The sequence below is a fragment of the Schistocerca cancellata genome, chromosome 2 (assembly GCF_023864275.1).
Source record: "Schistocerca cancellata isolate TAMUIC-IGC-003103 chromosome 2, iqSchCanc2.1, whole genome shotgun sequence".
Taxonomy (NCBI): Eukaryota; Metazoa; Arthropoda; class Insecta; order Orthoptera; family Acrididae; genus Schistocerca; species Schistocerca cancellata.
The window spans coordinates 477,411,961-477,439,626 of record NC_064627.1 but is presented as its reverse complement, the minus strand read 5'-3'; the positions used below and the strand labels follow the sequence as shown (position 1 = coordinate 477,439,626).

Sequence of the window (27,666 nt, the reverse complement as noted above, 5' to 3'; positions counted from 1 at the left end):
GACCAGTGTTGCCTGGTGAAACATAGTTGTGATGCCTCGTGTAAGGAGGAGAAACGCGTACCATCACGTTTTCGACTTTGATAAAGTCAGATGTAGCCTATCGCAGTTGCGGTTTATCGTATCACAACATTGCTACTCGCGTTGGTCGAAATCCAATGACTGACAGCAGAATATGGAATCAGTGGGTTCAGGAGGGTAATACAGAACATGGTGCTGGATCCCAGTGGCGTCGTATCACTAGCAGTCAAGATGACAGGCATCTTATCCGCATGGCTGTAATGGATTGTGCAGCCATGTCTAGATCCCTGATTCAACAGATGGGGACGTTTGCAAGACAACAACCATCTGCACGAACAGTTCGAAGACGTTTGCTGCAGCTTAGACTATCAGCTCGGAGACCACGGCTGCGGTTACCCTTGACGCTGCATCACAGACAGGAGCGCCTGTGATGGTGTACTCGACGACGAACCTGGGTGCACGAATAGCAAAATGTCATTTTTTGCGGATGAATCCAGGTTGTGTTTACAGAATCATGATGGTCACATCCGTGTTTGGTTACATCGTGGTGAACGCACATTGGAAGCATGTATTCGTCATCACCATACTGGCTTATGTCCTGGCATGATGGTATGGGGTGCCATTGGTTACACGTCTCGGTCACCTCTTGTTTGCATTGAAGGCACTTGGAACAGTGAACATTACATTTCAGATGTGTTACGACCCGTGGCTCTACCCTTCATTCGATCCCTGCGAAACCCTACATTTCAGCAGGATAATGCACGACGACATGTTGCAGGTCCTGTACGGGCCTTTCTGGATAAAGAAAATGTTTGACTGCTGCCCTGGCCAGCACATTCTCCAGATCACTCACCAATTGAAAATGTCTGGTCAATGGTGGCCGAGCAGCTAGCTCGTCACAATATGCCAGTCACTACTCTTGATCAACTGTGGTATCGTGTTGAAGCTACATGGTTAGCTGTACCTGTACATGCCATCCAAGCTCTGTTTGACTCAATGCCCAGGTGTATCAAGGTTGTTACTACAGCCAGAGGTGGTTGTTCTGGGTACTGATTTCTCAGGATCTATGCACCCAAGTTGTGTGAAAATGTAATCACGTCAGTTCTAGTATAATATATTTGTCCAATGAATACCCGTTTATCATCCGCATTTCTTCTTGGTGTAGCAATTTTAATGGCCAGTAGTGTAGTTAGTAGTAAAAAAATAATAAATTAAAATGTCAGACCTGTTGCTAAGGTTGCACTTCATGAACAACTGAAATATAGTAAGCACTAAACTTTTTTCCTTGCATAATTTTACTGGGGATGTTGGGGAGAAACAGTTTCAGAAAGGGTTGAAATTATATGCAAAGTTCATTGCTCCCATTCTCAAATCCTGGGCAAATATAATATGGGTGTGCCCCATGATTTACGCTGCCTCAAAACATAAATACAGTTTTAAACTGTAATACTTGTCTTACTATCTTAAACCTTTAATATAAGATTATAACTCTTAATGAACAGTATATGAGAGCCTTTTAAATTTTTAAATTTGGTCAATCAGTATATGAAATACAAAAAGTCCAATTTTTTTTGCCCTTGGAAGCTTTTAGATACATAACTTGAAGAGTGGTTTAGTATTGTAGGTGATGTTTCCGGAGATTACAGTATTCACGTGGTTCATGGACAAGAGGAGCATTAATATTCTTCAATATTTGCTGGTACTTTGGGTTGTGAGTACAATCATTACTCACCCCCCTGCGGGTTCGGGGGTAAGATTAGGCCCACAGTATTCCTGCCTGTCGTAAGAGGTGAGTAAAAGGAGTCTCAGACGTTTCGGCCCTTATGTGATGGTCCCTCTTGGGTTTGACCACCATATTTCAAAATTATTCCGAAGAGCGAGCCAAATGGGGAAGGGCGCCTTACTTGGTGCATTGTATCCATAGTGCATTGAGACCATTAGCCAGCTTATTCGGCGTTGCATTGCAGTCCCGCTCGCTCTCCATCTTTTGGGTGAGGATACATTCCTGGGTGTGATTTCTGCCATGCACTCTGCAGTGTCGCTTTCTGCGCTGATGACGACCATGGACCACTTGCCACCTAATATCCAGCACGGTAGCCAGTCTGCTGTGGTGGGGCTGCCATGTACCCTGTTGGTTGTAGCCCCCTGACAACACAGGGATCGCTCTACTGATGCCTGTGCCGTTAACTCCCCACATATGCCAAGGAGTAGATGCCTATCTCCCTGGGCCATCCTGCCAGGGTGGTCCTTGCTGTGGCACCCGTGAGGAGGGTCCTTGGTTAGAGTAGGTGGCATCAGGGTCGATGTCACACAATGAAGCATGGTACATCTTCTCTTGATGGTGGCCAACCACCAGCAGTCTCTAAGCATTCGAGGGCTCACTTTAATGCAAACATCTATGACCCCAAATCGTTCCCCTCCCTGGCCACTCCATGGGAGGAACGAAAGGCTATGAATGGCAGCAAGACGTATTCGCCCTGGTATCTACTCTGTATGAGAGCTGATGGGGAATCATTTGTGTCCAAAAAGCCTCAGTTCTTCGTAGAGTATTTAGAGGACAAGTTTGGGGTGGTGGAGGGCTTGTCAGAAATGCGGTCTGGGTCAGTCTTGATGAAAACAGTATCCTCTGCCCAGTCACGGGTATTACTCGCTTGTAAGAAGCTGGGGGATGTTTCTGTTACTATCACACCCCATAAAAGCTTAAATATGGTCCAGGGCATTATCTTCCGCAGGGACTTTCTTTCACAGTCCGATGACGAGCTGCGCACCAACTTAGAGTGACGAGGTGTCCATTTCGTCTGGCACGTCCACCGGGCTCCGAGGGATAATCAGGTTGCCACCGGTGCCTTCATCTTGGCCTTCGAGGGTGACACATTACCCGAGAAGGTGATGTTGTTGTGGCCTTCAGTCCTGAGACTGGTTTGATGCAGCTCTCCATGCTACTCTATCCTGTGCAAGCTTCTTCCTCTCCCAGTACCTACTGCAACCTACATCCTTCTGAATCTGCTTAGTGTATTCATCTCTTGGTCTCTCTCTATGATTTTTACCCTCCACGCTGCCCTCCAATACTAAATTGGTGATCCCTTGATGCCTCAGAACATGTCCTACCAACCGATCCCTTCTTCTGGTCAAGTTGTGCCACAAACATCTCTTCTCCCCAATCCTATTCAATACTTCCTCATTAGTTACGTGATCTACCCATCTAATCCTCAGCATTCTTATGTAGCACCACATTCTGAAAGCTTCTATTCTCTTCTTGTCCAAACTATTTATCGTCCATGTTTCACTTCCATACATGGCTACACTCCATACAAATACTTTCAGAATCGACTTCCTGACACTTAAATCTATACTCAATGTTAACAAGTTTGTCTTCTTCAGAAATGCTTTCCTTGCCATTGCCAGTCTACATTTTATATCCTCTCTACTTCGACAATCGTCAGCTATTTTGCTCCCCAAATAGCAAAACTCCTTTACTACTTTGTCTCTCATTTTCTAATCTGATTCCCTCAGCATCACCCAATTTAATTTGACTACATTCCATTATCCTCATTTTGCTTTTGTTAATGTTCATCTCATACCCTCCTTTCAAGACACTGTCCATTCCGTTCAACTGCTCTTCCAAGTCCTTTGCTGTCTCTGACATAATTACAATGTCATCGGTGAACCTCAAAGTTTTTATTTCTTCTCCATGGATTTTAATACCTACTCCAAACTTTTCTTTTGTTTCCTTTACTGCTTGCTCAGTACACAGATTGAATAACATCGGGGAGAGGCTACAACCCTGTCTCACTCCCTTCCCAACCACTGCTTCCCTTTCATGCCCCTCGACTATTATAACTGCCCTCTAGTTTCTGTACAAATTGTAAATAGCCTTTCGCTCCCTGTATTTTACCCCTGCTACCTTCAGAATTTGAAAGAGAGTATTCCAGTCAACATTGTCAAAAGCTTTCTCTTAAGTCTACAAATGCTAGAAACGTAGGTTTGCCTTTCCTTAATCTTTCTTCTAAGATAAGTCGTAGGGTCAGTATTGCCTCACGTGTTCCCATATTTCTACGGAATCCAAACTGATCTTCCCCGAGGTCGGCTTCTACTAGTTTTGCCATTCGTCTGTAAAGAATTTGCGTTAGTATTTTGCAGCCGTGACTTATTAAACTGATAGTTCGGTAATTTTCCCATCTGTCAACACCTGCTTTCTTTGGGATTGGAATTACTATATTCTCCTTGAAGTCTGAGGGTATTTTGCCTGTCTCATACATCTTGCTCACAGGGTGGTATTTGTCAGGACTGGCTCTCCCAAGGCTGTCAGTAGTTCTAATGGAATGTTGTCTACTCCCGGGGCCTTGTTTCGACTCAGGTCTTTCAGTGCTCTGTCAAACTCTTCATGCAGTATCATATCTCCCCTTTCATCTTCATCTACACCCTCTTCACCTTCCATAATATTGTCCTCAAGTACATGCCCCTGTATAGACCCTCTATATACTCCTTCCACCTTTCTGGTTTCCCTTCTGTGCTTAGAACTGGGTTTCCATCTGAGCTCTTGATATTCATACAAGTGGTTCTCTTTTCTCCAAAGGTCTTTTTTAATTTTCCTGTAAGCAGTATCTATCTTACCCCTAATGAGATAAGCCTCTACATCCTTACATTTGTCCTCTAGCCATTCCTGCTTAACCATTTTGCACTTCCTGTCGATCTCATTTTTGAGACGTTTGTATTCCTTTTTGCCTGCGTCATTTACTGCATTTTTGTATTTTCTCCTTTCATCAATTAAATTCAATATTTCTTCTGTTACTCAAGGATTTCTACTAGCTCTCGTCTTTTTACCTACTTGATCCTCGGCTGCCTTCACTACTTCATCCCTCAAAGCTCCCCATTCTTCTTCTACTGTATTTCTTTCCCTCATTCCTGTCAATTGTTCCCTTATGCTCTCCCTGAAACTCTGTACAATCACTGGTTCTTTCAGTTTATCCAGGTCCCATCTCCTTAAATTCCCACCTTTTTGCAGTTTCTTCAGTTTTAATCTACAGTTCATAACCAATAGATTGTGGTCAGACTCCACATCTGCCCCTGGAAATGTATTACAATTTAAAACCTGGTTCCTAAATCTCTGTATTACCATTATATAATCTATCTGAAACCTGTCAGTATCTGCAGGGTTCTTCCATGTATACAACCTCCTTTCATGATTCTTGAACCAAGTGTTAGCTATGATTAAGTTGTGCTGTGTGCAAAATTCTACCACGTGGCTTCCTCTTTCATTTCTTACCCCCAATCCATATTCACCTACTACGTTTCCTTCTCTTCCTTTTCCTACTGACAAATTCCGGTCACGAATTTTCATCTCCCTTCACTATCTGAATAATTTATTTTATTTCATCATACATTTCTTCAATTTCTTCGTCATCTGCAGAGCTTGTTGGCATGTAAACTTGTATTACTGTGGTAGGCGTGGGCTTCGTATCTATCTTGGCCACCATAATGCGTTCACTATGCTGTTTGTAGTAGCTTACCCACATTCCTATTTTCCTATTCATTATTAAACCTACTGCATTACCCCTATTTGATTTTGTGTTTATAAACCTGTAGTCACCTGACCAGAAGTCTTGTTCCTCCTGCCACCAAACTTTCCTAATTCCCACTATATGTAACTTTAACCTATCCATTTCCCTTTTTAAATTTTCTAACCTACCTGCCCAATTAAGGGATCTGACATTCCATGCTCCGATCCATAGAACGTCAGTTTTCTTTCTCCTGATAACGACATCCTCTTGAGTAGTCCCCGCCCAGAGATCCGAATGGGGGACTATTTTACCTCCGGAATATTTTACCCAAGAAGACGCCATCATCATTTAACCATACAGTAAAGCTGCATGCCCTCGGGAAAAATTATGGCCGTAGTTTCCCCTTGCTTTCAGCCGTTTGCAGTACCAGCACAGCAAGGCCATTTTGGTTAGTGTTAAAAGGACAGATCAGTCAATCATCCAGACTGTTGTTCCTGCAACTACTGAAAAGGCTGCTGCCCCTCTTCAGGAACCACACGTTTGTCTGGCCTCTCAACAGATACCCCTCCGTTGTGGTTGCACCTACGGTACGGCTATCTGTATCGCTGAGGCATGCAAACCTCCCAACCAATGGCAAGGTCCATGTTTCATGGGGGGTGAGGTCAAGCCATATATCCCTCCCCCTATGTGGTGCTTCAAGTGTTGGAAGTTCAGCCATACATCATCCCGCTGTACTTTCAGCCTCATATGTCACGATTGTGGTGCTCCATCCCATCCTGATACTCCATGTGCCCCGCCTCCCATGTGTGTCAACTGCGGAGAGCACCAACCCCCTTGCTTGCCGGACTGTAAGATTCTACAGAATGAACAGAAAATAATGGAATACAAGACCCTGCACCGACTGACCTACACTGAAGCTAAACGGAAATTTGAACGGCTTCATCCCGTGCGTATGACATCATCTTATGCTGCCACTGTCACTCCAGTTATAGCTCAAGACCACATACAGTCAGCTCTTAGAGCCGAAGAACCACACCTGCCCCCTTGATGGTGGGGGGCACTTCCCTCCCTGTTGCTCCCACACCACCTACCTTGGGAGCAGCCCCCCCCCCTCCCCCTCCAACCATCGGGGACACCAGTCCCCACTTCTAAGCCAGAGAAGAGTAAGTCTTCTTCGGCCTCTCTCACTAGGAAGGGATCCCTTGGGTCACTCCCATCCCAGGTTCCCACCAGTGGCAAACCAGACACCTACCAGGGGCTGAAGAAGCCCCAGGTAGTTGGTCATAGGGCTTCGCGGTCCTCTTCAGTTCTGGAGACTGAATCAAAGAAGTCCTCCCAGCAAGGGCAACCAAAGGAACAACGTGAGAAATCGAAATCGAAGACCCCTAAGACCAAGGAAATTGCGGTGGCACCCACTCCACTGCTACCTACAAGCTCTGTGTCTGAGGATGCGATGGAGATTCTGGCGTTCGCTGAGGACGTAGATCTTGCCTGTCCCTCAGTTATGATGGATGTTGCTCGTGTCGGTACTCAATCGGTGGCAGCAAGTGACCCAGCGTCGTAATCTGCCTCCTAAGTCCCTTCATGCCTTTCTCAATCATGGACAATTTCATCCTCCAGTGGAACTGCAGCTGTTTTTTCCACCATCTTGCTGAGCTCCGACGACTTCTCAGCCTTCTCCTTTTCTTCTGCATTGCTCTTCAGGAAACTTGGTTTCCGGTAATGCAAACCCCCGCCCTCCATGACTATTAGGTTTACTATAAGAACTGGGCAACTTATGCGAGGGTATCTGGTGACGTCTGCATCTACGTCCTTCACTCTCTTCACAGTGAGTGTGTCCCTCTAGAAACACCTTTAGAGGCTGTCGCTGTTCGCGTGTGAATGCCTCAAGCTCTTACTGTCTGCAGTCTCTATTTTCCACCGGATGGTGATGTCCCGCAGCATGTCCTGGCTGTGCTGATAGCCCAATTGCGGCCGCCTTTTCTGTTGCTGGGCGACTTCAATGCCCATAACCCTCTGTGGGGTGGATCAGTGGCAACAGACCGAGGCAGCATTATTGAGCAAGTATTGGCACAGCTCTACCTTTCTCTTTTAAATACTGGTGCCTTCACACATTTCAGTGTGGCGCATGGCACATACTCAGCAATCGACCTTTCGATCTGCAGCCCTAGCCTATTACCATCGGTCCAATGGAATGTGCATGACAACTTGTGCGGTAGTGACCACTTTCCGATCTTTCTGTCACTGCCACACTGTCACTCTTATGGGCGCCCCTGCAGATGGGCTGTGAATAAGGCTGACTGGGACTTGTTCACCTCCATTGCCACTATTATTGAGCATCTTTCCAATGATGCCATCGATGCGGTGGTTCACTTGGTCACCACCGACATCGTTACTGCCACAGAATCTGCCATTCCCTGTTCTTCTGGGTTCCCTTGGTGGAGGACTGTGCCTTGGTGGTTGCCCGAGATCGCTGAGGCGATTAAAGATCGCGGGCGGGCACTCCAATGTCACAAGTGGCATCCCTCATTGCCACACCTCTTTGCCTTTAAACGGCTCCATGCGCGAGCCCGCCGCCTCATTCGCCAACACAAGCAGGAGTGCTGGGAAAGGTATGTCTCCACCATTGGCCTCCGTACCTCTCCATCCCAGGTTTGGGACAAGATTAGGCGACTCTATGGCTATCGGACCCCCGTCAGCGTACCTGCACTGAATGGAGCAGTCTATACTGACTCTGACACAATTGAAAACCGCTTAGCAGAGTTCCACTTCTGCAAATTACCCTCTGGCCTTCCGCTCCCTAAAAGAGCGGTTGGAACGTCGGAGCCTTTTATTTTGCACACGCCACCCTGAATTGTACAATGCTCCGTTCAGTGAGTGGGAATTCCAAGGTGCCCTAGTCACTTGCCCTGATATGGCTCCCGGGCCAGATCGCATCCACTGTCAGATGCTCAAACACCTCTCGGTGGACTGCCAGCAACGCCTCCTAGAACTTTTCAACCATATCTGGGTTGAGGGTGTGTTTGCAAGTTGCTCGAACACATAGTGAGCCGGATGTTGAGTTGGCTACTTGGGTCTCGGGACCTTCTGCCGCCGTCTCAGGGTGGGTTCCCTAAGGGCCACTGTGCCGCCGATAATGTGGTGTGCCTGGAGTCTATCATCTGTACAGCCCCTTTCCCGATTTTCATACAAAATTTTCTGTTGCTTCGTTCCTTTTGCGTACAAGTTGCGACCTCGCGTAGTTCCTCCAGAGTTGAGGAGAATGGGGTACCGCAAGGATGTGTCTTAAGTGTCTGCCTCTTTTTAATTGCAATTAATGGGCTCGCTGCGGCAGTGGGAATTTCTGTCTCAGCTTCCTTGTATGCTGACAACTTCTGCCTGTACTTTAGCTCCACTGGCATTGCAGCTGCTGAACGGCAGCTACAAGGTACTATCCGCAAGGTGCAATCTTGGGCTGTGGCGCATGGCTTCCAGTTTTCAGCTGCCAAGATCTGTGTTATGCATTTCTGCCGGCGATGCACTGTTCATCGTGAGCCACGGCTTTATCTTCACAGCGAACCTCTTGCTGTGGTGGAAACCCATTGGTTTTTGGGATTGGTTTTTGATACCCGGTTGACTTGTTGTTGTTGTTGTGGTCTTCAGTCCTGAGACTGGTTTGATGCAGCTCTCCATGCTACTCTATCCTGAGCAAGCCTCTTCATCTCCCAGTACCTACCGCAACCTACATCCTTCTGAATCTGCTTAGTGTATTGATCTCTTGGTCTCCCTATACGATTTTTACCCTCCACGCTGCCCTCCAATGCTAAATTTGTGATCCCTTGATGCCTCAAAACATGTCCTACCAACCGATCCCTTCTTCTAGTCAAGTTGTGCCACAAATTTCTCTTCTCCCCAATCCTATGGCTCCCTCATATTCGGCAGCTTAAACGTATGTGCTGGCGGCATCTTAACGCTCTTCGTTGCTTGAGTCACACCAGCTGGGGTGCTGATCAGTCTACCCTTCTATGGCTGTACCAGGTGTTAATTCAGTCCCATCTAGATTATGGGAGCCTGGCTTATGGTTCGGCATCACCTTCCGCGTTGCAGTTGCTTGACCCCATCCTTCACAGTGGGATCCGACTCGCCACTGGAGCTTTCTGGACAAGCCCTCTCAACAGCATACTTTTGGAGGTAAGTGTCCCTCCATTGCGGTTCCGGCACCAACAACTACTGGCCGCTTATGCTACACACGTTTGTAGCTTGCCTGGGCATCCCAATTATCGTCTCCTGTTCCCTCAGTCGGTCGTCCATCTTCCAGAACAGCGGCCCCGGTCAGGGTGTACGATCGCGGTTCGCGTCAGAGCTGTTTTCTTTGGGCTTGAGGTTTTTCCTCTTCCACCTCTTTTCCGGGCTCTCTGCATATACCCCCGTGATGTGTGCCCCACCCATGCCTTCGGCTCAATTTGGCACAGGGCCCAAAGGACTCAGTCCCTCCTGAGGCCCTCTGCTGCCACTTTCTTTCAATCCTTGCCACGTTTCAAGGCTCTGACATTGTCTATACTGACTGTTCAGTGGTTGCTGGTCGTGTTGGTTATGGTCTTACTCTAGGGGATCATTATGAACAACACTCATTGCCGGCTGGCTGCAGTGTTTTCACTGCCGAGCTGGTTGCCATCTCTTGCAGCCTAGAGTATATCCGCTCCTGCTCTGGTGAGTCCTTCATTATCTGTAGTGACTCCCTGAGCAGTTTACGAGCTATCGAGCAGTGTTTCCCTCGCTCTCGTGTGGTGATGGCTATCCAGGAGTCCCTCTTTAATCTTGTCAATTGTGGCCGCTCTGTGGTCTTTGTATGGACCCCGGGTCATGTTGACATGCCAGGAAATGAATGTGTTGACACGCTGGCCAAACAGGCTGTCGGTGCACCAGCCTTGGAGTTTGGCCTTTTGGAGAGTGACCTCTGGTCAGTTTTGCGGCAGAAGGTACTTCGCACCTGGGGTGAAGAATGGCGCACCCTTCCTTCACCCAACAAACTTCGGGCCATCAAAGAGGCTACCAGTGCGTGACATTCCTCCTTGCGGGTCTCTCGCAAGAACTCTTTTTACCTCTGCCAGCTGTGTATTGACCACACCTGGATAACACACAGCTATTTATTGCACCGCGAGGACCCACCTTTGTTGCTGCGGGTCGGCTTTAACGGTGGTCCACATCTTGTTGGACTGCCCGCTTTTAACTCCTGCACTTTTATCAGATGATGTTGTGATGGCAGATTTAGTTTTGAGTTTTATTCGTGCAGGGGGTTTTTATCGCTTGAATTAAGTGTTTGTCGTTTTTTGTGTTGAGCCTGGCCTTTGGCCTATGATTTTAGACTGGGGTTTTTAGTGCGTTTCTTGGTGGTTGGCTTTTCCTTTTTTGTTTCTATGGTCAGCCACCGTCACACTCATTGTGATTTTAATTCCTTTTTTCTGGTCTCTGTCTGTGTCTTTCTTGTCCTGTGTTGTCTCTTGTCATCTCCATTATTTATTCTTATTCTTTGTGGATGTTTAAAGTTCGTGGAAAAAGGGACCAATGGCCCTAGTAGTCTGGTCCCTTCAATCCCACAAACCAACCAATCAACAGTCATTACTGAACAGATAGTGTAAGACATGCTTGATATTGTACAGTAAGAAACCCTTCTAACCCCCCCCTCCCTCCCTCCCTCTCTCTCTCTCTCTCTCTCTCTCTCTCTCTCTCTCGCTGTGTGTGTGTGTGTGTGTGTGTGTGTGTGTGTGTGTGTTAACAGGTATATTGTGTGGTTAGTATTTATAGTACAGTATTTATATATGTCCTATGTAGTCTTGTAGAATCATATTGAGATGCTTCTCATCTTCATTTCAGAAACAAAGGAGTGAAAGTGGAGTTAGGTATACCATATGAGTTGTGGGATAAGCCTTCTGTTGAAATTACGAACTTGAAAATTCAGGTGAGTAAAAATACATTTTCTTTGTGTCACAAGTAGTTAATTAATGCATATATGTTACACTTGTAAACTGTTAATATTGACATAAGTAAGGATAGAAAAATTTTGGGTTACATTAATGCATAATTGGCAGTTCTTAGCAACATATCATGAAATTGGCTATTTTTAACAAACAAAATTTGGCTTTTTTTCCAATTTGTGTATTAAAAATGTCATAAATCTTAGGGCAGCAGTTTATTAATATTGGTAACTGATAGTTACTTAACATTAAAATTGGATCTTAAGGTAGACATTTGCATTTCACCTTCAAAATGATTATTTCTTGTGAAAAAATTGATTCCTACAATGCACTGAAAGTGTGTGATGCAAGACCAAAGAGATAGAGTATACCTCTTTGACATTACCTGGAGCATGAAATACTCCATTCCTATCATGTTGTAAACTCAGGTTGCATTGCGTATATTAACCAACGAAAATGTTACTTAATAACGACTGGACTGTGTGTACATTGCCATGTGACGTAGTTGAAAGAGTTTCTGTGTTGAAAGTGAATTATTTACAGCTGAATTGAGTGAGTAAAAATTCCATCTTACTGCAAGATCTTTGGTTTTGCAGAGTGGTTGCTGTGTTCCACATCTTTAGCTGAACATCACAGCAGTGTCCACGTTTTCTTGTGCTTCCTTGCTGTTTACTTTGATCTCATTCACAGAAGCAGTTTTTGTAACTGTAAAAAAATGCCAAAGCCTGCAGTTACTGCCAACGGAAGAGTTTGAAGCTGATGGTCTGTATGCTTCCAATAAATCTACAATATTGTGCAACAGCAAGATATCGTGGTACAGAAAAGGTATTGTATTGAAACATATGCAGCTTGAGAATCACAAAGGGAATAGATTCAAGAATTCCAGTGTGCAGATAAAGTGGCAAGCTTCGATTAGTGGCAGGTTTGAAGTAACTAAGAAAAAGAAAAATGACTATTAATATCTGGCTCAAAGAACTGTCAAAAGTTTTTGAAAGTGAAGTTCCACTTCACAAATTGGAAGATGAAGATTTTCGGCAGTGGATTAAAGAATTCATTGGAGGTAAGATGTGGCCACTGATATGAAGCAGTATGATGATCAAATTGTGGTTTTCAGCTTGCCACTGTATATTTATTAAAGTAACAAATGTTAGCAAAGAATTAAATTAAATTATTTTTAAATCTAATGCTAACAGTGAGGTTAATTTTGTTTAAGATGCTGGTGACATTCCATGCATGAAGACGATGAGTGGAAACTGTTGTACCTTCAACACAAAACCAATGAAAGGATAACATGATGCACCAGCTAGCTAGGAAGGATGTTGTAGTGTTGTCAGACAAGACTACTGACAAGAGTTTGTGGTGTTTTTGCTGTGATAGTAAAGACAGTTGAGGCATTGAACTAACAGAAACTTTTTGTTGTGACTGTGCAAGTTCTTGACAGTTAAATCTACTCATTGTGATTGTTCAATATTGAGTGTTTTGCAAGACTGTAATATTCAATATGAGAATGTTAAAGCTGTTGTAACTGACAGTGCTAGGAATATGAATAAATGTGTTAATTCATTGGAAACAATTTTAGGAGACCATTTATGCCATGTTCAGTGTTGGACGCACAAGCTGAATCTGGTCACAAATGCTTGGAGAAACTTTTGTAATTGAACTCAACTATAACTAAGTTAAAGAGTGCTTTCCTGCATACCAGAAATAGAAAACATTTATATCTACAGTTTTTACCAGAGAAGAAAAGGGACACAAAGGCATTTCCTCTTCTGGTGTTGGAAATCTTGGCTTTCCACAGCCACTTCATGTAGCAGAATATTTTGAAGACATGGTGGAATTCTTCTGCATTGATGATAAGCAGAAATTGATTATGTTAATTTATTGTATAATGATAATGTAAGTTCAATTATTCTGGAGGCCGTGTTCATTAAGGACATGCAAATTATTTGATAAACATCAAGGTGCACTTAGTCTTCAAATCATCCTGTCTCGAATGAGTTATACTCAGAGTTAAACAGCTGGAAAATGGCATTGCTATTGTGGCAGATGGAATTTTTGGTGAGAAAATCAGCAAGCTTCTGACTATAGTGAAGAGGCATATCCTTTCAGGTGGAGATGAGAGAAATGCTTAAATGTTCCAGATTGCATCATCAAACAAAGTTGATGATGTTCTTGGCTACAAACCCATGTAAGTCTAGGTTCTCAATTGTAGGATTCTGTTTCAACCCTAGGACAGTAATCACAAACTTGTTAATGTTGACAGGGCAAAGAGTCTTCCATGTCTACCTGCCACAGCATCTCTTAGCAAGCTAGATATTCTGAAGGGATACAAATATGTGCAGAATTTAGTTGAACAGCAGCTTTCAGCAGGAACTGTGGACATTGCCAAATGCCTGCAGGTGACTAAACTTGACAGCCAAAATTTGCTGCAGGTGCATTGAAGGCAGTTTGGGTTCAGTGTTCAAAAACAGACTCGGAGTGGTTATTTTCACAATGTAATGAGATACAAACAGACTGGTGGTAAAATGTCTCAGAAGAGAACTTAGAACTAATGACAATAATTTCATGTGAAAAAGTTTCTTTGATGTACAGTTAAGTGTTAATTTTTCTTTGAGGAACTCTGTTGGTTTACTATAAGCATTTACCTTCCTGTACAATAATGTAAATAAATTTGATGTCTAGTGTGTAATAAATAACACTATAATTGACAGGTACATCTTCATTCTTAACAAAGTACTGAGTTACAGTGAAATAACACAAAAACGACTGTAAATATCCATGGGAAAATTTCTTTTTCTGTTCAAAAATTGAAATAAATTTGATATTTAATGTCGAACAAATATGATCTACTCGAAAGGTATATTTTTATTGATTACATAGCTCTGAAAACAATTAAGTAAGACAAAAAATTACAAATTTATTAACACACATAGAGAAAATATCACCAAAAATGGCAATAAAATAAAATGACTTTTTCCTGTCACTAGTCATAAGTTTATGGTACACATTACTTGCTTTATTGCTGGAGTCAAAAGGGTGGGGGAGGTAGAGAGAGAAATAGGCAGGAAGCAGGAGGAGGGTTGGGGACAAGTAACTTTTGCTGTCTCATAATTTCCTAGCCTATGCATCTACCTGCCTCTCTATTCCAAATTCCTATCCTGCACACCTGTCTCCTTCTGAGCCTCAGCTACCTGATCCCAACCCTCCTTCTGTTCCTGCCTCTTTCTCCCTCTACCCACCACACCTGATGAAGACCCCTGTCCACCTGCCAGTTTGCAATCTTGGCATTGTGTGCCCAGCCGGCATTGTGCGATTGTACAGGTGTGTGTTGGGGGGGGGGGGGGGGTGCTTTACTTCTGAATTATTTACATTCTGCTAGAAATTTCCTTACTACACTGATAGAAGATAATTATGTATAAGGCTGTGTGGTGACACTGCTGACAACATACTTAAGTCAATACGGGGTACGTTCTCATGGGGGCAGCACTGGTTGCACATCTCTTCCTGCTGTGGATCAGGCCTATTCAGTGTGGCTTGTTGTAATTCCTCACATTATTGCACAAAGGCTATGGACGTCAGCAGTTGTCTTGAGTTGGTTGTGTTAAAATTGTAATCTTTCAGTCTCAGATATTCAGTGTATTCCTGTTGAATTTAAGTTTCGAAAACAAGCTAAATACATGATTTACATCTACATTCTACATCTACATTTATACTCCGCAAGCCACCCAACGGTGTGTGGCAGAAGGCACTTTACGTGCCACTGTCATTACCTCCCTTTCCTGTTCCAGTCGCGTATGGTTCGTGGGAAGAATGACTACCGGAAAGTCTCCGTGCGCGCTCGAATCTCTCTAATTTTACGTTTGTGATCTCCTTGGGAGGTATAAGTAGGGGGAAGCAATATATTCGATACCTCATCCAGAAACGCACCCTCTCGAAACCTGCACAGCAAGCCACACCGCGATGCAGAGCGCCTCTCTTGCAGTCTGCCACTTGAGTTTGCTAAACATCTCTGTAACGCTATCACGCTTACCAAATAACCCTGTGACGAAACACGCCGCTCTTCTTTGGATCTTCTCTATCTCCTCTGTCAACCCGGGATGGTACGGATCCCACACTGATGAGCAATACTCAAGTATAGGTCGAACGAGTGTTTAGTAAGCCACCTCCTTCGTTGATGGACTACATTTTCTAAGGACTCTCCCAATGAATCTCAACCTGGCACCCACCTTACCAACAACTAATTTTATTTGATCATTCCACTTCAAATCGGTCCGTACACATACTCCCAGATATTTTACAGAAGTAACTGCTACCAGTGTTTGTTCCGCTATCATATAATCATACAATAAAGGATCCTTCCTTCTATGTATTCGCAGTACATTACATTTGTCTGTGTTAAGGGTCAGTTGCCACTCCCTGCACCAAGTGCCTATCCGCTGCAGATCTTCCTGCGTTTCACTGCAATTTTCTAATGCTGCAACTTCTCTGTATACTACAACATCATCGGCGAAAAGCCGCATGGAACTTCCGACACTATCTACTAGGTCATTTATACATATTGTGAAAAGCAATGGTCCCATAACACTCCCCTGTGGCACGCCAGAGGTTAGTTTAACGTCTGTAGACATGTCTCCATTGAGAACAACATGCTGTGTCCTGTTTGCTAAAAACTCTTCAATCCAGCCACACAGCTGGTCTGATATTCCGTAGGCTCTTACTTTGTTTATCAGGCGACAGTGCGGAACTGTATCAAACGCCTTCCGGAAGTCAAGGAAAATGGCATCTACCTGGGAGCCTGTATCTAATATTTTCTGGGTCTCATGAACAGAGCGAGTTGGGTCTCACACGATCGCTGTTTCCAGAATCCATGTTGATTCCTATAGAGTAGATAGGCTGGGTTTCCAGAAATGACATGATACGCGAGCAAAAAACATGTTCTAAAATTCTACAACAGATTGATGCCAGAGATATAGGCCTATAGTTTTGCGCATCTGCTCAACTACCCTTCTTGAAAACTGGGACTACCTGTGTTCTTTTCCAATCATTTGGAACCTTATTTTCCTCTAGAGACTTGCGGTACACGGCTGTTAGAAGGGGGGGGGGGCAATTTCTTTCATGTACTCTGTGTAGAATCGAATTGGTATCCCGTCAGGTCCAGTGGACTTACCTCTGTTGAGTGATTTCAGTTGCTTTTCTATTCCTTGGACGCTTATTTCGATGTCAGCCATTGTTTCGTTCATGTGAGGATTTAGAGAAGGAACTGCAGTGCGGTCTTCCTCTGTGAAACAGCTTTGGAAAAAGGTGTTTGTTATTTCAGCTTTACGCGTGTCATCCTCTGTTTTAATTCCATCATCATCCCAGAGTGTCTGGATATGCTGTTTCGATCCACTTACTGATTTAACGTAAGACCAGAACTTCCTAGGATTTTCTTTCAGTTCGGTACATCGAATTTTACTTTCGAATTCAGTGAACGCTTCATGCATAGCCCTCCTTATGCTAACTTTGGCATTGTTTAGCTTCTGTTTGTTGAGAGATTTTGGCTGTGTTTAAACTTGCAGTGAAGCTCTCTTTGCTTTCGCAGCAGTTTCCTAGCTTTGTTGTTGAACCACGGTGGGTTTTTCCCAAGTTTTACTTGGCACGTATCTGTCTAAAACACATTTTACGATTGCCTTGAACTTTTTCCATAAACACTCAACATTGTCAGTCTCGGAACAGAAATTTTTGTTTTGATCTGTTAGGTAGTCTGAAATCTGCCTCCTATTACTCTTCTTAAACCTTCCTCCCTTTTTTTATATTCCTATTTACTTACATATTCAGGATTGTTGCAACGGCCTTATGATCACTGATTCCCTGTTCTGCGCTTACAGATCAGTAGGTCCAAGATGTTATCTCCACGAGTCAGTTCTCTGTTTAATTGCTCAAGGTAATTTTTGGATAGTGCACTCAGTATAATGTCACTTGATGCTCTGTCCCTACCACTCGTCCTAAACATCTGAGTGTCCCAGTCTATATCTGGTAAATTGAAATCTCCACCTAAGACTGTAACATGCTGAGGAAATTTATGTGAAATGTGTTCCAGATTTTCTCTCAGTTGTTCTGCCACTAATGCTGCTGAGTCGGGAGGTCGGTAAAAGGAGCCAATTATTAACCTACCTCGGTTGTTGAGTATAACCTCCACCGATAATAATTCACAGGATCTATCCACTTCTATTTCACTACAGGAAAAACTACTACTAACAGCGACAAACACGCCACCACCGGTTGCATGCAATCTATCCTTTCTAAACACCGTCTGTGCCTTTGTAAAAATTTCGGCAGAATTTATCTCTGGCTTCAGCCAGCTTTCCGTACCTGTAACAATTTCAGCTTCAGTGCTTTCTATCAGCGCTTGAAGTTCTGATACTTTACCAACGCAGCTTCGACAGTTTACAATTACAATACCGATTGCTGCTTGGTCCCCGCATATCCTGACTTTGCCCCGCACCCTTTGAGGCTGTTGCCCTTTCTGTACTTTCCCGAGGCCATCTAACCTAAAAAACCGCCCAGTCCACGCCACACAACCCCTGCTACCCATGTAGCCACCTGCTGGGTGTAGTGGACTCCTGACCTATCTAGCGGAACCCGAAACCCCGCCACCCTATGGTACAAGTCGAGAAATCTGCAGTTTACAGTTACAATACCGATGTTCAAGTATCCACCAGACCAGATCTGTGTAGGCAGGCATTATTATCTACCACATAAAATCTAGTATCAGAAGATGCTTGTAAAGTCATACATACTCCTAAAATTATGCTACCCCAGAGAACACTAGGGCTGTCATATTGCTCTTCCTACAGTATTGGATGGGTTATAACCTTTCCTATGGACACAGTAAATAATTTGATGATGAGATTAACTCAACAAGATAAACTGCGACTCCATTGTTCCCAAGTCCACAGGCACTGAGTAAGACATTGTTTGTCAAGACCCATGTTGGTTTTGAGTAAAGGGCATATGTCTGGTGGCTCACTGAGCTTAATAGCTGAAGTGGCCTGTGCTGGTCTGACAGAGTGAAACTAAAGCAGAGGTAGACAATGTAAAAAAAATTAAAGCAAAGGTAGACAGTGTAAAGAAATGAGACAAACATAAATCTTCAACTCTCCTCCTTTGGAGCATAATTACACAACACAAATAGTTCAGTTAAGTCTCTGTCTTTGAAGTGAGTGATAGGTTTGGTGAACTGTCAGATACAGAAAACTGAGTCATAGTTACTAGAGGCAAAGTACTGGTTCAAGAGGAACTGTCTGTCTCTAATTACACACAAACACTTTGTCATTCAAAACTACGGATATCCTGGAGTTCTGCACTGTAGCGGTCAGGTCTCGGTGTAGCTCAAAGATGATTGCTGGTGGCTCAATGTAGAGTCGGAGGCAAATATCCCAGGCTGGTAGACTGGTGTCAGGTGGCAGGTTGTGGGATGATTCAAGGAGAGATTCTAATTAAGGAACTCCGGCAGCAGCTAGTGTAAAGCCCAGAGAGCTCATCTGTAGAAATCTGGCTAGGTATAGCTGAATATCATCCTTAGTGCTATTGAAACACCAGTATACCATGAGACATGTTTTTGAGCACGTGATCCTGTAGGTAGGCCCATGCTGACTGCACCTTCGTGGAGCAATGCCGCCTGCTGGCGCGGCATGCAATGCCGCCTGCTGGCGAGGCATGCAATGGGAACTGCAGTGGTGATGTTCACCATTAGAGTCCCTGTGAATTTTGCCATAGGCCACTTGTGGTGCAGCTTTTTATATATACTGGAAGGCTATGATCCCCAACAAAGCAGTAGTAGCACCACCTCTCAATGTCAGTGATACAATGTCTCATGGGAAATGTGTGATCCAGAGGCTCTTGCTAGATGTCAGTTGAGGGTAGGTGCCATTAAAATTTTGGGCATTTAAGGCAAGATAATAACATTCCTGGTGCCAGGTTGTAGCCTTGTGATGAACATTGTTATACTAATTCATAATTTTTGTGAATTTCTTGCGGGCTGTTGTTCAGGCGTCTCGGAATCTAGCTGTGCCGTTTCACACACACATTCCATTATGAGATTTGTTGTTAACATTATTGACTCATTCCGAGGAAACTACACTGTTCATTTAGTGAACTGAACACAGATGATGATACACACTTGGATAACATTTCCTTAAGCACTGTACAGAAAGGCTTACAAGATTCAGCTGGTTTCAGTCAATAGATTCCAGCAGAACTGAAAAAATTGAGTGATAAACCACAGGTATTCAAATCAAAGTTGAAAGGTGCACTCCATCATTCTCTACAAGATGTCCTTGCAGTAGTTAAAAACTTTTTTCACATAGTGTGTCGTATATTTGTATACTCTCTTTTTTCTGTTTGGTTAATTACTAGCTTAGCACATACTACTTTGCTCATGTAAACTGTTTGGTATGCACAGATTCTTTTTTGTGGTCCTTTAATCAAATTTTTATGTTGTTCACAAATTGCAACATCATCTAAACTTTTCACACTAAATAAGGTCATAGAGGCATGGTCTTTTCTGAATGTACTTTCGACCTAAAAATGATTCTTACAGCTGTAGTCAGAGGACTTAATCCTGCCTTCAGGGTTCTTGAGGCACTATTTTCGTACATATTTCTTTAGAAGTCAGATACCAGTGTAATATGACAATATATTTTCATAAATATCATCCCCTACTTCACCCACTTAGGGGTTGAATTTACAGGAAATACTTATTTTTTTATTTCTAACCAAGAATCCAAATACAAATTTCCAGTGATTTAACTTCAAAAATGTTTTCATAATGAAATATTTCCTCAAAAAACTCGTGCCTTATTTCAACCACTTCGGGTTTGAATTTTTAAAAACACTGAAACATGTAGTTTTTATTTCTAACCAAGAAGGCAAGTACCAATTTTCGTAGATTTAGCCTTAAAAATGCTTTCGTAATGAAATATTTTCATAAAACAGTTCATCTCGAATTTAACCTCTTTGTTGGTTAAATTTCCAAGAATGTTGAAACATGTATTTCTTTATTCTGGCTGAGAAACCAACTATCATTTTTCACAGTTCTAGCTTCAAAATTTTCTTAATAGTAACATATTTTTATACAACCTCTCATCTGCTCTTGCACCTCCTTGGGGTGGAATTTTGAGAAATCCCTTCTTAAATGATGCCTACAGTATGAGATGAACATCCTCCCCAACTTCCAAGTTTCTATCCTTAGCAGTTTGGGCTGGCAATGGAGAGTGAGTCAGTCTGTCAGTGAGTCATTGGGGCTTTTTCCCTTTGTAATTAGAGATTTTATTTATAACAATTTCTTTATTGGCATTTTATGAACTATGTACGTACTCATTCCATGATCAAGTTGCTTTGGCTAGCATGGTTCCATAAATAATAAATAAATATCTCTCAGAATCTTCTTGATGCCTTTGAAAAAATGTTACAGGCAACAGTCAATTCGCAATCCATTTCAGACTTATTGTGGCAGTCCTGTAATCTGTCAGTGAGCCATACAGCATACTGTTATCCAAATGTATTGACTATGCCATCTTGCATCCATGTGACTTGTTTGCTCACAGCATTCGTCCAAAACAAAACAACTACTCAAGACCTCTGCCCACAGTGTTTCTTGCTGGTGTGCCATGTATTTCTGAGTTGTCCTACGACATTATTTCCATGTGTCAGAGAGTCTTGCAAATCTCAAAGATCTCTTAACTCTAGGAGATGATTGTTCTGATCTCAGATTTAAAGCAGTAATTGAACACACTCCCAGTTGACACATTTGACCACCCTATACAAACTGTTCACTACCATTTCTCCTCTTAAAAGCGAGTGTACTATGGAAATCCCTTAAATATAAATATTTTAGGTTATACTTGACCATTATGAATATCAATTGACAATAAAAATTACTGCTGAATGTCACATATTTTGTTCTTCCCACTATGCGATTGGGGGGATTATTTCTCCGTAATCAGGAAAATGTATTTCAGACAGTAAGGTAGAGATGATCCATAGATGCAACCATATGTGGACAACTTGAATTATCTGGTAGACAAAGGCAAAACAAACCTATTTTAATACAAATCTCGACATTGTGTGGTTGCATTGGTGAACATTAGTTGTTGTTTTTGTTGTCTTCAATCCTGAGACTGGTGTGATGCAGCTCTCCATGCTACTCTACCCTGTGCAAGCTTCTTCATCTCCCAGTACCTACTGCAGCCTACATCCTTCTGAATCTGCTTAGTGTGTTCATCTCTTGGCCTCCCTCTACAATTTTTACCCTCCACGCTGCCCTCCAGTACCAAGTTGGTGATCCCTTGATGCCTCAAAACATGTCCTACTAACCGGACCCTTCCTTTAGTCAGGTTGTACCACAAATTTCTCTTCTCCCCAATTCTATTCAGCACCTCCTCATTAGTTATGTGGTCTACCCATCTAATCTTCAGCACTCCATACAGATACTTTCAGGAATGACTTCCTGACACTTAAATCAATAGTCGATGTTAACAAATTTCTCTTCTTCAGAAACGCTTTCCTTGCCATTGCCAGTCTACATTTTATATCCTCTCTACGTGGACCATCATCAGTGATTTTGCTCCCCAAATAGCAAAACTCCTTTACTACTTTAAGTGTCTCATTTCCTAATCTAATTCCCTCAGCATCACCCGATTTAATTCGACTACATTCCATTATCCTCATTTTGCTTTTGTTGTTGTTCATCTTATACCCTCCTCAAGACACTGTCCATTCCGTTCAACTGCTCTTCCAAGTCCTTTGCTGTCTCTGACAGAATTACAATGTCATCGGCAAACCTCCAAGTTTTTATTCCTTCCCCATGGATTTTAATACCTACTCTGAACTTTTCTTTTGTTTCCTTTACTGCTTGCTCAATATACAGATTGAATAGCATCGGGGAGAGGCTACAATCCTGTCTCACTCCCTTCCTGACCACTGCTTCCCTTTCATGCCCCTCAACTCTTATAACTGCCATCTGGTTTCTGTAAAAATTGTAAATAGCCTTTCGCTCCCTGTATTTTACCCCTGCTACCTTCAGAATTTGAAAGAGAGCATTCCAGTCAACATTGTCAAAAGCTTTCTCTTAAGTCTACAAATGCTAGAAACGTAGGTTTGCCTTTCCTTAATCTTTCTTCTAAGATAAGTCGTAAGGTTAGTATTGCCTCATGTGTTACAACATTTCTATGGAATACAAACTGATCTTCCCCGAGGTCAGCTTCTACCAGTTTTTCCATTCGTCTGTAAAGAATTTGCGTTAGTATTTTGCAGCTGTGAGTTATTAAACTGATAGTTCGGTAATTTTCACATCTGTATACACCTGCTTTCTTTGGAATTAGAATTACTATATTTTTCTTGAAGTCTGAGGGTATTTTGCCTATCTCATACATCTTGCTCACCAGGTGGTAGAGTTTTGTCAGGACTGGCTCTCCCAAGGCTGTCAGTAGTTCTAATGGAATGTTGTCTACTCCCGTGGCCTTGTTTCGAACTAGGTCTTTCAGTGCTCTGTCAAACTCTTCACGCAGTATCATATCTCCAATTTCATCTTCATCTACCTCCTCTTCCATTTCCATAATATTGTCCTCAAGAACATCGCCCCTGTATAGACCCTCTATATACACCTTCCACCTATCTGCTTTCCCTTCTTTGCTTATAACTGGGTTTCCATGTGAGCTCTTGATATTCATACAAGTGGTTCTCTTTTCTCCAAAGGTCTTCTTAATTTTCCTGTAGGCAGTATCTATCTTACCCCTAGTGAGATAAGCCTCTGCATCCTTACATATGTGCTCTAGCCATCCCTGCTTAGCCATTTTGCACTTCCTGTCGATCTCATTTTTGAGACGTTTGTATTCCTTTTTGGCTGCTTCACTTACTGCATTTTTGTATTTTCTGCTTTCATCAATTAAATTCAGTATCTCTTCTGTTACCCAAAGATTTCTACTAGCCCTCGTCTTTTTACGTACTTGATCCTCGGCTGCCTTCACTTTCATTCCTCAAAGTTCCCCATTCTTCTTCTACTGTATTTCTTTCCCCCATTCCTGTCAATTGTTCCCTTATGCTCTCCCTGAAACTCTCTACAACCTCTGGTTCTTTCAGTTTATCCAGGTCCCATCTCCTTAAATTCCCACCTTTTTGCAGTTTCTTCAGTTTTAATCTACAGTTCATAACCAATAGATTGTGGTCAGACTCCACATCTGCCCATGGAAATGTATTACAATTTAAAACCTGGTTCCTAAATCTCTGTATTACCATTATATAATCTGAAACCTTTTAGTACTTCCAGGGTTCTTCCATGTATACAACCTTCTTTCCATGTATACAACCTTCTTTCATGATTCTTGAACCAAGTGTTAGCTATCACCTACTACGTTTCCATCTCTTCCTTTTCCTACTGTCGAATTCCAGTCACCCATGACTATTAAATTTTCATCTCCCTTCACTATCTGAATAATTTCTTTTATCTCATCATACATTTCATCAATTTCTTCATCATCTGCAGAGCTAGTTGGCATATAAACTTGTACTATTGAAGTAGCCGTGGGCTTCATGTCTATCTTGGCCACAATAATGCGTTCACTATGCTGATTGTAGTAGCTTACCTGCACTCCTATTTTTTTTATTCATTATTAAACCTACTCCTGCATTACCCCTATTTGATTTTGTATTTATAACCCTGTATTCACCTGACCAAAAGTCTTGTTCCTCCTACCACCAAACTTCACTAATTCCCACTATATCTAACTTTAACCTATCCATTTCCCTTTTTAAATTTTCTAACCTACCTGCCCAATTGAGGGATCTGACATTCCACGCTCCGATCCGTAGAACGGCAGTTTTCTTTCTCTTGATAACGACGTCCTCTTGAGTCCCCACCCGGAGATCCGAATGGGGGACTATTTTACCTCCGGAATATTTTACCCAAGAGGACACCATCATCATTTAATCATACAGTAAAGCTGCATGCCCTCGGGAAAAATTATGGCCGTAGTTTCCCCTTGCTTTCAGCTGTTCGCAGTACCACAACAGCAAGGCCGTTTTGGTTAATGTTACAAGGCCAGATCAGTCAATCATCCAGACTGTTGCCCCTGCAACTACTGAAAAGGCTGCTGCCCCTCTTCAGGAACCACACGTTTGTCTGGCCTCTCAACAGATAACCCTCCGTTGTGGTTGCACCTACGATACGGCTATCTGTATCGTTGAGGTACGCAAGCCTTCCCACCAATGGCAAGATCCATGGTTCATGTGGGGGGGGGGGGGGGGTGAACATTAGTATAAATGTAAATAGCTCTCAGTGATCACATGTTGCATTTTCATTCATATTTATGGAAAATATCATTTCTATGAACTGAATTAAGCAAAGATGGCATATTAAGATCTACGGAAGTCGAGAAACAAACAATAAGAATGCTGCTAGCAGAGACAAATTTTATGTATCATTTTAAATTACTATTTTACTCTGATATTTTGTGTGTGTAATTGCAGGGCAGCAACTTCTGTTAATCAGTACTATGGTAACCAGGCAAAGTTGCAAATTCAAGTATTTTGTTTATTTGATGACTAGTTTCGGGTTGGGACCCATTTTCAAATCATCTAGATAGTCAAAATGGCAGTTCCAAATATATAAGAACCATGTCAAGATAGTATATATATCTGGATGATTTGAAAATGGGTCCTGGCCTGGCACTAGTCACCAAGCAAATAAAACAGTAAAATTTGCAACTTTGGCTGGTTTTCCATTACACTTATTTCTTTCCTGTTTAAGAGAACTGAAATCTGATCATAAATTACATATAAAGTTAGATGATTTGGATTTGCAACTTCTGGTTTATGTATGACTTTTGAGTGATTTCATTGATCCAGTTGTTATGTGAATTATTTTGCATACAGATAATTAACAATATATTACAGTGATTATTTTATGATTCTTTCTTTCAGTGTGAGACATTATTGGAAGATTATGAGTCCGATATTGAAGATTGGTACTGGCGGCGTCAGGGAGATATCTCTCTAAAAACATTTCTGTGTTCACAACGTGCTTTAAAAGGCAATGATGATTCATGCCTAAATGAAACACTGAAACCACAAAAGAAAGAAGAAAATAATGAATTAGACGAGACTGAGAAATCAGAAAAAGATGAACTTTAGTTAGTTTGAATGCTTAGTAAACATAGGCATCACATGAAAGGGGTCACATTGACCGTTAGGAATTAATGTGCAGGTAAACTGTCACAGGCTGTATGCTACTTTTGCTTTATTATTACATTTCCTCGTCAGGAGAGAGCATCTTCAGATATTCATTTCTCCGATAGCTTTAAATTTTTAACATGTTTCCACCAGGGCAATGAATATTGTAATACACTCATGTCTCATTATTAAAACTAGAAATAGAGCAAATAATGAGACCTGTGACAGTTCACCTCTATATTAATCTGCATTTGTTGCAACTTCTTTATACCAAACATCTTTGTATTAGCTTAGTCATATGAAGTCCGATTATACCATTTAGAGTTCATTAAAGCTTTTATTTTTTGTATGTTGTATTTCTCATACATTGTAATTGCTAACATTTCCAAATGTCAGTCTCATCTTTGGATGAACTATTGTGATGGTTTTATTTACAATTTTGTTACTTAGGTAATAGATGTTACCATAAAGTTTAATTACGATTTCCAGATTTGATCATCTTGAAGTACACTGGGGAACACAAGTGTGTCAAATGTGCTTGCCACTGACCAAGAATTATTTTGTCACAATAACAGTTCAGTAGCAGTTTGAACTGGGCAGACATTCAATGCCTATCACATTTTCTGATGATACACTCTCCCTCCCACTTTCCCTATGCACACAATTATATTTTCTTATAACGTGAGGCAAAATTGAAAAGATGGAGATAATGTGAATGGGCAAATTATCAAGTATTTCAAGTTAGCTTCAGAAGGGAGGAAACTTAGCTCTAATACAGTTAAAATGCGAGTATAGGTTATTCATGAATTGAAGGCCTTGTAAATTAATTAATTTTTTAAATACTTCCCCATGTATAATTTTTAAACGACTTGACATTTCTGCACATTCATAGTAAACACTGCCATAGAGTGTAGCAGTAGAACATGTTGTTATAGGGTATTGTTGGGTGAAGTCATTTATCTAACACTCATTGAATTGACTGAAAATGTGCACCTATTGTGCCTCATGGATTCATTTAGATATGAAACAATGTTTAAGATGTGTTAAATTCTGCATTTAAATTGCATTTATACATAAGTACTGGAATAACATAGCACTGTTTGAGCACTGAACAAACTCCCAAATGATTGATGTTGAAAAATAACACACTACTCAAAGCAAATACTGTGGTGTGGTCCAATGAAATTTCTGTTAGATTCTATTTATGATGCAGTGTGGGATTAGCTCCTTTCCTAGACCATGAACAGCCTTACATGAATGAAACGGGGTGCGTTTATGAGAAGAGTAAATCAACATATGTACAGACCAATATTCCCAGTGACTGCATATTATGGTATGTAGGAGCATGTTTTGAACTTGAACATAACATTGTCACAGGAAATGAAGCATCTCTTCAAGAAACACCAGTCATATGAAATAATAGCTTCTTTTCAGATTAAAAAGTAGATTCCAATGTACCACTCTGCTCCTTGATGAAGAAGATATCATCATATACAATTGCACCAAAAAGTATTGGCACACGCGCGTATTTATCGTTGCTGGTTACAAACACCACACCTTCCGGTACACAGCACATGTACGTGCTACGTCACATACCAGACATTACAATTCTGCCCACAGTGCCTACCATTAACAAAGAAATGCAGTGTTAAGGTCAAACATGTATCCCCTCTGCACGCAAAAAGTATTGGCACAGAGCATGGCTTCTCTGGGTTTTCAGGTACCACAACATCATCTGCTGACACAATAGACACTGCGTATTGTTGACGGCCCAGTCACTAGTATGTTGCTGTATTTCGTGATAGTGGTCAGCATGGGACCGAAGAAGAAGGAACATTCAGTGGTGTTGTTTGAGAGAGTGGTATTGCTCCATTCACAAGGGAGAAGCTATCGACAAATCGGAGCAGAGGTGTCTGCTAGCTACACCACGGTACGAGCTATCATACATAAATATAAAGAGACTGGAACAACAGTGAATAAGTTTT

General features: G+C 42.2%; 1 protein-coding gene across 1 annotated transcript in view; it reads left to right on the top strand.

Annotated features, from left to right (window-relative positions):
• The window catches only part of LOC126161999 (protein canopy 4), a 37,231-nt gene extending 11,201 nt beyond the window's left edge, over positions 1-26,030 (top strand). The window contains exons 4-5 of the mRNA XM_049918206.1: positions 11,373-11,457; positions 25,433-26,030. Coding sequence (XP_049774163.1) covers positions 11,373-11,457; positions 25,433-25,642 — 295 coding nt within the window. The 3' untranslated portion in view covers positions 25,643-26,030. The remainder of the gene's footprint in view (positions 1-11,372; positions 11,458-25,432) is intronic.
• Positions 26,031-27,666: the final 1,636 nt, after the last annotated feature.